The sequence below is a fragment of the Etheostoma spectabile genome, chromosome 15 (genome assembly GCF_008692095.1).
Source record: "Etheostoma spectabile isolate EspeVRDwgs_2016 chromosome 15, UIUC_Espe_1.0, whole genome shotgun sequence".
NCBI lineage: Eukaryota > Metazoa > Chordata > Actinopteri > Perciformes > Percidae > Etheostoma > Etheostoma spectabile.
The window spans coordinates 20,381,806-20,391,429 of NC_045747.1; the positions used below are offsets into that span (position 1 = coordinate 20,381,806).

General features: G+C 42.0%; 2 protein-coding genes across 3 annotated transcripts in view; one reads left to right on the forward strand and one right to left on the reverse strand.

Annotated features, from left to right (window-relative positions):
- Window positions 1-9,624, forward strand: part of alg1 (ALG1 chitobiosyldiphosphodolichol beta-mannosyltransferase) — a 29,559-nt gene that overhangs the window by 1,699 nt on the left and 18,236 nt on the right. For both annotated transcript variants that reach the window (XM_032537523.1, XM_032537524.1), the window contains exons 5-13: window positions 237-326; window positions 971-1,084; window positions 1,617-1,726; window positions 3,882-3,920; window positions 4,502-4,561; window positions 4,655-4,765; window positions 5,110-5,224; window positions 5,481-5,556; window positions 5,842-6,089. In XM_032537523.1, coding sequence (XP_032393414.1) covers window positions 237-326; window positions 971-1,084; window positions 1,617-1,726; window positions 3,882-3,920; window positions 4,502-4,561; window positions 4,655-4,765; window positions 5,110-5,224; window positions 5,481-5,556; window positions 5,842-5,973 — 847 coding nt within the window. In that variant the 3' untranslated portion in view covers window positions 5,974-6,089. The remainder of the gene's footprint in view (window positions 1-236; window positions 327-970; window positions 1,085-1,616; window positions 1,727-3,881; window positions 3,921-4,501; window positions 4,562-4,654; window positions 4,766-5,109; window positions 5,225-5,480; window positions 5,557-5,841; window positions 6,090-9,624) is intronic.
- eef2kmt (eukaryotic elongation factor 2 lysine methyltransferase) overlaps window positions 6,204-9,624 on the reverse strand; it is a 4,215-nt gene continuing 794 nt past the window's right edge. Inside the window, exons 2-8 of the mRNA XM_032537525.1 lie at window positions 9,010-9,072; window positions 8,844-8,924; window positions 7,651-7,752; window positions 7,309-7,442; window positions 6,923-7,152; window positions 6,491-6,628; window positions 6,204-6,343 (exon numbers count right to left, since the gene is read on the reverse strand). Of these exons, the coding sequence (XP_032393416.1) occupies window positions 6,243-6,343; window positions 6,491-6,628; window positions 6,923-7,152; window positions 7,309-7,442; window positions 7,651-7,752; window positions 8,844-8,924; window positions 9,010-9,072 (849 nt within the window). The 3' untranslated portion in view covers window positions 6,204-6,242. The remainder of the gene's footprint in view (window positions 6,344-6,490; window positions 6,629-6,922; window positions 7,153-7,308; window positions 7,443-7,650; window positions 7,753-8,843; window positions 8,925-9,009; window positions 9,073-9,624) is intronic.

Sequence of the window (9,624 nt, forward strand, 5' to 3'; positions counted from 1 at the left end):
TATATAGAGAGAGAGAGAGAGAGAGAGAGAGAGAGAGAGATGCAGCGGCTGCAGATTTGACTCCACCCAGCGGCCCTTTGCTGCATGTCATTCCTCCTTACATGTCTTTAGCTGTCCTATACAAATAAAGACCTAAAATGCCTGAAAAATAATCTTATTGGTGTCTAACCTATTAATATGGGCCAAAACATCACAAAATCCGCTAACAGTGATTTTTCTCTTTCTTCTTGTTCCAGGTACGAACACTTCTTCGGCCCTCTGGCCACTCACAACCTGTGTGTTACCAATGCAATGAAGATCGACTTGCAGAAAAACTGGGGCATCAAGTATGATTTGTTTTGCACTTATGTTATACATATTACAAAATAAAGTTCTGAAGGCTCACTAGCAGCCTGCAGATGCTTTTATGATCTTACAACCTTACTGAACAGTGTGAAAGGGATGATTTAAAGGTGTTCTAAGCGATGTCACACGTGTTTTAGGCTACAACATTTGTTGTCACATACAGCAAACATCTCCTCACTATCTGCTAGCTGCTTGTCCCCAGAACATACTGTAAAAAGCTAGTCTTGTTTTGTTTGAAAATACTTCCAACGTCAACAAGAAGTAACGTCACCCAACATCGCTTAGAGCACCATTTAAAAGAAACAACCCAGGGACATTTACTGAGGATTCTTGGTCCTTCCTTAAGTGCAAAACCAATTAGAAAAACTTTGATAACGCAAAATGTCCTTGATGAAAAGTTAAGTCAGACTTAGTAACCATCCCCCATATGGACAATTTAGCTTTGAGTCTCACCAGTACTAGAGCTAAAAGGTTGTCCCATCTGGGGACAATGAATATCCAGAGTTAAGTTCACGGCGGTTGGATTTAAGCATGAGCTGGAAGATAAAACCCTGCTATACCTTTCAGCCCAATTATTTTAATTGTACGAAGGGAAGTGAAAAGCGACCGTTTTGACTGTTTGCAGGGCAACGACTCTGTACGACAGACCTGCCTCCATCTTCAGAGAGACTCCACTGAAGCTGCAGCACGAGCTCTTCATGAGACTGGCCAACGCGTATCCTCAGTTCCAGAGCAAAGAGTGAGAAACACCACTGGAATATTTTACGTCTGTTTGTAGGAGTGCCACCGAGGCATTTTGTCCAGGAAACATTAAATACACATATGTAGACCATTTCTCTCTTTGTGCATCTTCAGCTCTGCTGGATTTATGTGTGTTATAACCGACAGTCGCTTTGTTCAGAGTCACAGAGGTTTATTTCAAACTTCAGTCCAAAGAAAGGAACATACAGTATAAGACATGTTTGTAAAGCTGGTGTCACTGCCGTGCGTGCGTGTGTGCGTGTGTGTGCGTGTGTGTGCGTGTGTGTGCGTGTGTGTGCGTGTGTGTGTGTGCGTTTGTGCGTGCGTGTGTGGTGTGTGTGTGTGTGTGTGTGTGTGTGTGTGTGTGTGTGTTGTGTGTGTGTTGTGGTGTGTGTTGTGTGTGTGTGTGTGTGTGTGTGTGTGTGTGTGTGTGTGTGTGTGTGTGTGTGTGTGTTGTGTGTGTGTGTGTGTGTGTGTGTGTGTGTGTGTGTGTGTGTGTGTGTGTGTGTGTGTGTGTGTGTGTGTGTCAGGTCGGAGGAGGTGGAGAGGACAGTTTTCTCAGTTTGTGACCTCGCTGGGGACACTGTGACGTTGAGGACGGAGCGACCGGCGCTGCTGCTCAGCAGCACCAGCTGGACAGGTGAGAGGACCAGGAGGCTTTAAGAGTGGTATGGAAAAGCTCAGGAGCATCACAACTCATTTCACATATGTGAAGAAGATTCTAGAGATTTTGATGAATTACACGGGAGCATGTAATTGAGGAGATTGTTAAACAGGCAGTACAACGACGTGTTGTTGTGCATTGCATCCCAGTTCTCTGAAGTTCCAGTCTTCCTGAAGGTGTATTTAAACTCATGCTGGAGGCGTTACTTAAGCTGAACCTTTCAAGGTATACAAATACATTGCAAGCGCATATGTGTTAAAGCGCCTATATTATGCTCATTTTTAGGTTGATAATTGTGTGTTGAGGTTGTACCAGAATAGGTTTACATGGTTTCATTTTCAAAAAACACTATATTTTCGTTGTACTGCACATTGCTCCAGATCCTGTTTTCACCCTGTGTGTTTAGGTCTCTGTTTTAGCTACAGAGTGAGATATCTCACTTCTATACTATCTTTGTTGGGAGTTGCACATGCTCAGTAGCTCGGTAAGATCCCATCAGCTAGATAACTGTTTCTCCAGCTTTGGTCAGTCCAAGGCAGGATTAGCTGGGAGACTTCTTCTAGACGAGGGACACTTGTAGAATACCTGCAGGACAGGGACAGGAAGTAGTTCTTTTGGAGATTATGGTGAACTAGTGTGTGTTGTAGCATTGAGAACGAGCTAGCATGCTAGTGCAAGCATGTTACGGTTAGCCACCTTGTCTTGCTAAGTGACGTAAAAAGCCGTGCGGGCATTCAGAAACCTGTATCTCACTCAAAACAGCATGGATAGTTTCCAAGTTTGTATGCGTGTGGACGCACTAGAGACACAAAATAACACTCCAAATCCCAGAAAAAGTGATTTAAAAAAAAAAATAAATCCATAATATGGGCACTTTAAAAGCCTCTCTCTCTCTCTCTCTCTCTCTCTCTCTCTCTCTCTCTCTCTCTCTCTGGGAAGTATGCTGAGGGTTGGCAGGCCCACCATCCTGATAAACATCCCTTTATCTTACAGCTGTTTCCACTCCTGGAACCTTAGAGAGACAAACATAATTGTACATGAACAGGTTTGGTATTAGAGACGGGCCCTTGAGCTGGGACCTATGAATGACCTGATGTTGTCTAAGCCTTTTTTTTAGTATTATCACACCATAACATGGTGTTTCTAGAAATTCCACCACAAAGAGGACTTACTGAACCAACATGCATCTCGTCTATCATTTAGATGAGCTACAAATCGATTGTCGTGATGAAAAAACTTTCAGTTTGGTATTTTAAATTTCCATATAAAGTTTTTTTTTGTTTTTTACTGTAGATAAGCGAATGATACCACTGATTCTCTCAGGCATGGATTCATTTTTAGAAACTGGCTGCACACTACCACCAGCAGGGTTGGCTATTTTCTTTTAACTCTATGCACATTAGGGTGGCATTTTGCAGGAAAACTGACAATGAAGTATCATGTGACCAAAATATTACAAGTGGAATCTGTTATCACATCACATATGTGTTTTCTTGCCATTTTCCAATATGTCGGGCTGCAGGTTTCGCATGAGGGGACTTCCAGTTCTAATATCTTTTTTTTTTCCTCCTTTAAAGAAAGGCTATGGTTACAGTTGAAGTTCAATATAATGCCAGAAAAGGAAGTTAACCAAGATATGGGAGGAAACATAACGTTTTGTTATCTGATAAAAGAAATTGGGAGAAAGTTTTTGGATATCAAAAGTTTTACTTTTTTTTTTCTCCAAAAATTCAATAATAACAGGCAGAGGAGGGCCGCAACTAAAAACTCCAAGACAGGTTGCATACACTTCTGGATGGTTTTTAGTTTGGTATTTATTTATTCATATAACATAAGGTTATTTTTAACTGTAGATGAGGGAATGAAACACTTCTCACAGGTGTGGATTCAGTTTCAGTAGCTGGCGGCACACTATTCCTGGCAGGGATGCCATTCTACCGAAAACCTGACAATGAAAAAGTGATGCTGTGGTCGGGTGTCAAAGTGTTTATTAGAACACCAGAAGGTTTGGTTCTGCGCTGTGTGAATAAATCACGTCCCTGGTTGTCTGATATTATTCTGATTTGATGAATTGATAAAGAAAATCGTTAGATTTGAATGTGTCACTGTCTGTGTGTTTCTAACTCCCCAGAGGATGAAGACTTCTCCGTCCTGCTGACGGCTCTTGAAGGTACGAGAGTTTCCCTTCCGGACCTTTCCGGGTTTCCCAGTGGTGGACGGAGTACTCTCATATTTTACTAGAGTCAAAGTAACAATACCACATTGCAGAAGTAAAAAATCCAGCATTCAGAATATTACTTCTGTGAAAGTATTAGCATCAAAATATACTTAATCAAGCAGAAAGTAGTCATTAAGCAGAATGGTTCCATTTCAGAATAATATATATATTATATTTCTGGCTTATTTGATGTGAATTATTGACACATTAGTGTGTATAATCATTTTAATGTTACTGCTGGTAAAGCTGGAGCTCATTTTAATAACATTATATACTGCTGGGTAGCGTAGCCTAAACCAATACATCATTGTTCATTAGTTTTATACATTTTGAGGGGAATAATCTGAATCTAGAAAGTACTTTTTTGAATAAATGTAGTGGAGTAAAAAGCACCATTTCCTTCTGAGTTGTATGTAGCGGAATTATGAAGTAGCATAAAATGGAAATACTCAAGTACCTCAACATTTTTTTACTGGAGTAAAGGTACTGTGTTACTTTCCATAACTGACTTGTCTCCTGTTTGTTCTCAACAGAGTACGAAGGTTTCATTGCAGGAGGAGCTTCCTTACCATCTGTAGTCTGTGTGATCACAGGTAACCCTCGGCGGCCTCACTGTTTCACATCTCACATCTCATCTCAATAAAGTTTTAGTTTTCGTGTGTGTGTGTGTGTGTGCGCGCGCGCAGGGAAAGGTCCCCAGAAGGAACACTACAGGAAGTTGATTGACTCTCTGCATTTGGAGCATGTGAAGATCTGCACTCCCTGGCTGGAGCCAGAGGACTATCCGGTCTTGTTAGGTATGATTGAAACATTAGGGACTGTGCTCCCCGTGTGTGTTGTTTTTGACCCCTCTCAGACCTGCATCTCTCGACACGTCAGGCTCATGTCACAGCAAGCTGACACGACCAAAGTCTGAGCTGTCTGTTCCAACATTGGGAAGCGCGACGTTCCAACTGGAGCGGGCATTCATGTGAATTTACCCCGTCAATAATTTGTGTATGTGCCCTGTGATAAGCTAAAAAGAAGAAAAACTTAAAGCTGGCGAAAAAACTTAAAGCTGGGAGTGACCGCTACGATGTTTCCACTGGAAAGGGCACTGTTAAACATGTTATCATATGGTAGCATCTGTTGGTGTGTTCAGGTTCAGCAGATCTGGGCGTTTGTCTCCACAAGTCCTCCAGCGGTCTGGATCTCCCCATGAAGGTGGTGGACATGTTTGGCTGCTGCCTGCCCGTCTGTGCCATCCACTTCAACTGGTGAGCTCCATCCACATTTTAGACTTGTCATACAAACACACAGAGCATGATGAATACTGTGGGCTATAAAAGCTTACAGGGCTTTAGACTTCAAGCCTTTGTTTTAATTCAGGAGACTCCATTTGTTGGACTGAGATCATTGTTGACATTCATATCGCTGTATTTTTACACCACCTTTAACCTGTAACATTGTTACTGAATACTGAAATGTGTTTCAAAGCTAAACGGGGCAGTTTTTTGTTTTGTTTTTCCTCAGTTTACATGAGCTGGTGAAGCACGAGGAGAACGGACTGATCTTCAGAGACTCTCAGGAGCTCGCAGAGCAGCTCAAGGTAAAGGGAATACCTGGAAAAACCCCAAAATACACACCCATGAATACACACCCATGAACATGGACTGCTGGCTCATGTTGAGGAACGACAAAGAGCATTCTGTACGTGTCAACTCAAAAGATTCCGCGCTTGACTTCTGGCTAGGATTTCATTTAATTCAGGGTTTTCAACACAGGTATACAACAGAGATATAAACTGGGCCCCAGCTATTGTAGAACTTACTTTTTTTCTTTCATTGCTGGAGCTTTATTGAAATGATGTGGATTTGTCTTTGTGTGTTTTCAGTCTCTCCTGTCAGAGTTCCCCGGTTCAGGCGGCAGACTGGGAGTGTTCAGAAGGAACCTCCGCTCCAGCAGAGGGCAGCGCTGGGACGACAACTGGGACCAGAACGTCCTGCCGCTGCTCTCTGCTCCCTGATGGGACACCAGAGTAGGACTTCAATGACCAAAACAGGTTTTGATGGGGATCAACGCCAGAGAAGTCGTGTTAGAATATTTGGGATGAAAGACAGTAGGTGCATCTTTTGTTTTAATGTCGGACTCTTTGGATCAGAAACTCTCCACTTGGAAGAAAAAAAACTTACATTCCAGCGCTTTTTTCCTCCTTCAGAGCACTTGAATGTATAAAAACGAAACTTTGATACAATGTACATTTGTAAATAAAATCTTTATTGTGCTAGAGCTGTGTCACCTGTCCAGTTTAATCATTTCTATAGCAGAGACTCTGTTGTAAGGAAACACGTGGCTGACAGGTCCTGTCATCACATGATGGCCGATCCCTGCTTTTTCTGTCAAATAGAAACATTCAGTCAGTTAACGGCATCCCAAACGTGTCAAAGTAGAAATCAAACAACAAATAAAGACGGGCAGGTTTGGCTTCCTTTTTAAGAGTAGAATTAAGACTTTCCTCCGACAGATCTTCAGAAATCTCTTACCGAGCCGCTGCTTAAAGCCGCCGTATGTCTCCTGGTTCCTTATGGTGGAGCAGATGAAGACTTCAGGAGACAAACACCTCAGGATCTTGGACAGCAGCTTCACCAGACTCTCCGCAACATCTGGGTCATACACCACATCTGCACCACGGGGAAGAAACATCTGCATCATGCATGCATGACAATGTAGTCTTGCATTGTCAGACCTTCCTCCACAGCACTGCGAAGGAGGTTTATTGGCATTTCTTTAAACCAATCACAATCGACCTGGGTCACAATGACGGTGCCTCTGCAAAATAGTCTCGGGAAGGAACTTGTTTTGGTGGAACCTGTACGGTCAAAAGTTGTTTTAGTCATGCAACGTGTAAAAACTCAGATTGGACAGATGGTCTGATGTTCTCTGTGGAGTTGAATTGACAAGACTCATCTCCTGACCTGCAGCAATGACCGTGTCCGCCCCGATCTGTCTGATGTGTTCCTCTGTCGCTGTGGTCCAGTCCATCTCCTCCACACTGTGCTCACTCAGACCGTTGAGCCGGACGTTGTCTCTCAGTTTCTGCAGGACTCTGGGGTGACCGTCGCTGAAGACGTATCTGTTGGGGCTGCAGGAGCGACAGATGGTGATGCCGGTCAACCCAACACCGCTGCCCAGCTCCAGAATGGTCCTGCAGACCGGAGAAGGGACAGAGTAACATAGAGGTGAGGGATGCAGTCATAAAAATCTGAAATCTGAGTCTTGAAGAAATTGGTTCTTTTTTTCTATTAAATACAATCATTTCATAGCTGAAGTTGTTCTGGTGGTGGTTTTAGGGGCTGGATACCTGCCAGTGAAGGCCTGCCGGTGATCCAGAGCCCACTCTGCCAGGTAGAGAGCGGCCTCCCAGGTCACCAGGCCGGTGGTCCCCTCTGAGATCAGAGCTACGTTTTCCAGCAGGCTGACAGCATCACCGCTGGGCTGCAGGACAAAGCAACCAGATGTTACAGTCAGGAGGGACGCCAGTCAGGTCTGGTCTTGATGACATTTTGGATCCCCGGGCAGAACTGTCATTTCTCTTTTAGAAAAGCTAAGTATCGTGTTCCAGCTTTAAGACAGACTGATGAAAGTCACCCGGTATGAGGAAATACATCTCCGGCTGTAATGCATTGAATGAGGAGTTTGGTACCAGGAAGTAGCTCTTGTAGCACTCGGCCGTGTCTTCGGCTCCCACCACTTCAGCCAGAACGTCGTACAGCTCGTCCAGAGGATCGCAGCCTGCCGCCTCCTGCTGGGGACGGATCACACAAGGAAGCACGTCACGTTTGTGTAGGGCTGGGCAATATATCAACATAAATCAATATCGTGACATGAGACTAGATATCATCTTAGATTTTGGATGTTGTAATATGACATACGTCTCCCTGGTTTTCCTGGTGTAACAGGCTGCATATTAGTAAAGTGATTTCTATTATTTTACCCACTTTAAGTGCTCATTTTAAGCTTTTCCCATTTCCTTTATACTAAGGAAAGCTCATTGTGGGACTGGCTCTAGTGGCTGTTATTCTGCACCAAGGCTGAATTTTGGGAAAGAGACTTCAGATACAGTATTAGGGGACCACTGAGGTCTATAGAAAAGAGACTTCAGATACAGTATTAGGGGACCACTAAGGTCTACATAAAAGAGACTTCAGATACAGTATTAGGGGACCACTAAGGTCTATATAAAGAGACTTCAGATACAGTATTAGGGGACCACTAAGGTCTATATAAAGAGACTTCAGATACAGTATTAGGGGGCCACTAAGGGGTATATAAAAGAGACTTCAGATACAGTATTAGGGGGCCACTATGGTCTATATAAAAGAGACTTCAGATACAGTATTAGGGGACCACTAAGCTCTATATAAAAGAGATTTCAGATACAGTATTAGGGGACCACTAAGATCTAAATAAAAGAGTCTTCAGATACGGTAGCATAAAAGCATCCAAAGAGCACCATGTCATGGGACCTTTAAAGGCATAGTTTGGCATTTTGGGAAATATGTGCATTTGCTTTCTGGCAGAGACTTTTGTACATTTAGCAGAACAAGGAAGATATCGATTAATCAAGAACTTAATAAGAAGATTGATTGATAATGAAAGTATTGATCGTTAGTTGTAGCCATAATAACTGAAAATTATATCTTGTTCTTTTAAGAACGTTTCTCTGGAAATCAACTACTTTTCAACTAAACTAATAGTCTCAGAATTCCCATAATTGGTCCCAAATGTCATCATTATTTCCTGGAAACTTTAATAGACATTATTAAGGATTCAATCGGAAATAATGTAACCGTTGTATATGAATGTTGTTCCGAGACAGACTGACGGACCACCCACCCGTCTGATGAGCTCAGAGAGGAACAGCTTCCTGTATCTAAAGGAGGGTGGAAACTTCCGGCACAAAGAGTGAAGACAGGTCTGTCAAAAACACAAACGACACGTTGTTGTTTATTTGATTAATAACTGATTAGAAGACCTTGAACGAGTGTGCAGACTGACTTACCTGTTTTAGGATGTCTGAAATCAGGTTTGAGGATTTGTTGCGTTCAAGATCTTTTTCTAAAAACTGAAAAGTAGAAATTATCAGTTAGAAACTACAGTATGATCCGGTTTGAAGCCTTTAATGAGGTAGATTTTCAATGTTAAGTGTTAAAATTAGTTTCAGAATTAAGAAAAACTAAATTTTACTCACTAGTTTGACCATCTCTCAGAATTCCTTTTTTATCATCCTTTGGACTTATGCATTAAATTAAATAAACTCCCACTATTTATATATTTAACAGATTATCAATAAAGACAGATATTGATTTTGATACTTATATTACATGTATTTTATTTCTCAACTTTGAATTTTTATCCTTTATATTTATTTTGTCTAATTCTTATTGTAAAACTTATTCTAATTATTATTAATCATTCACGTCACTTTTCAAGTCACTCTAATTTCTAATTTTTGAATTCCACCTTGGGTCTCTTACAAACTGGACTGCAGTCTAAACAGAAGAATCTTGAAGTTATTTGTTTAAAATCCAACCTTTTTACCCAAACTTTGCAAAAGAGTCCGCAAATTCGTGAAATCCTTAAATACAGTGGCTTGCATAAGTTTACACACCCATGC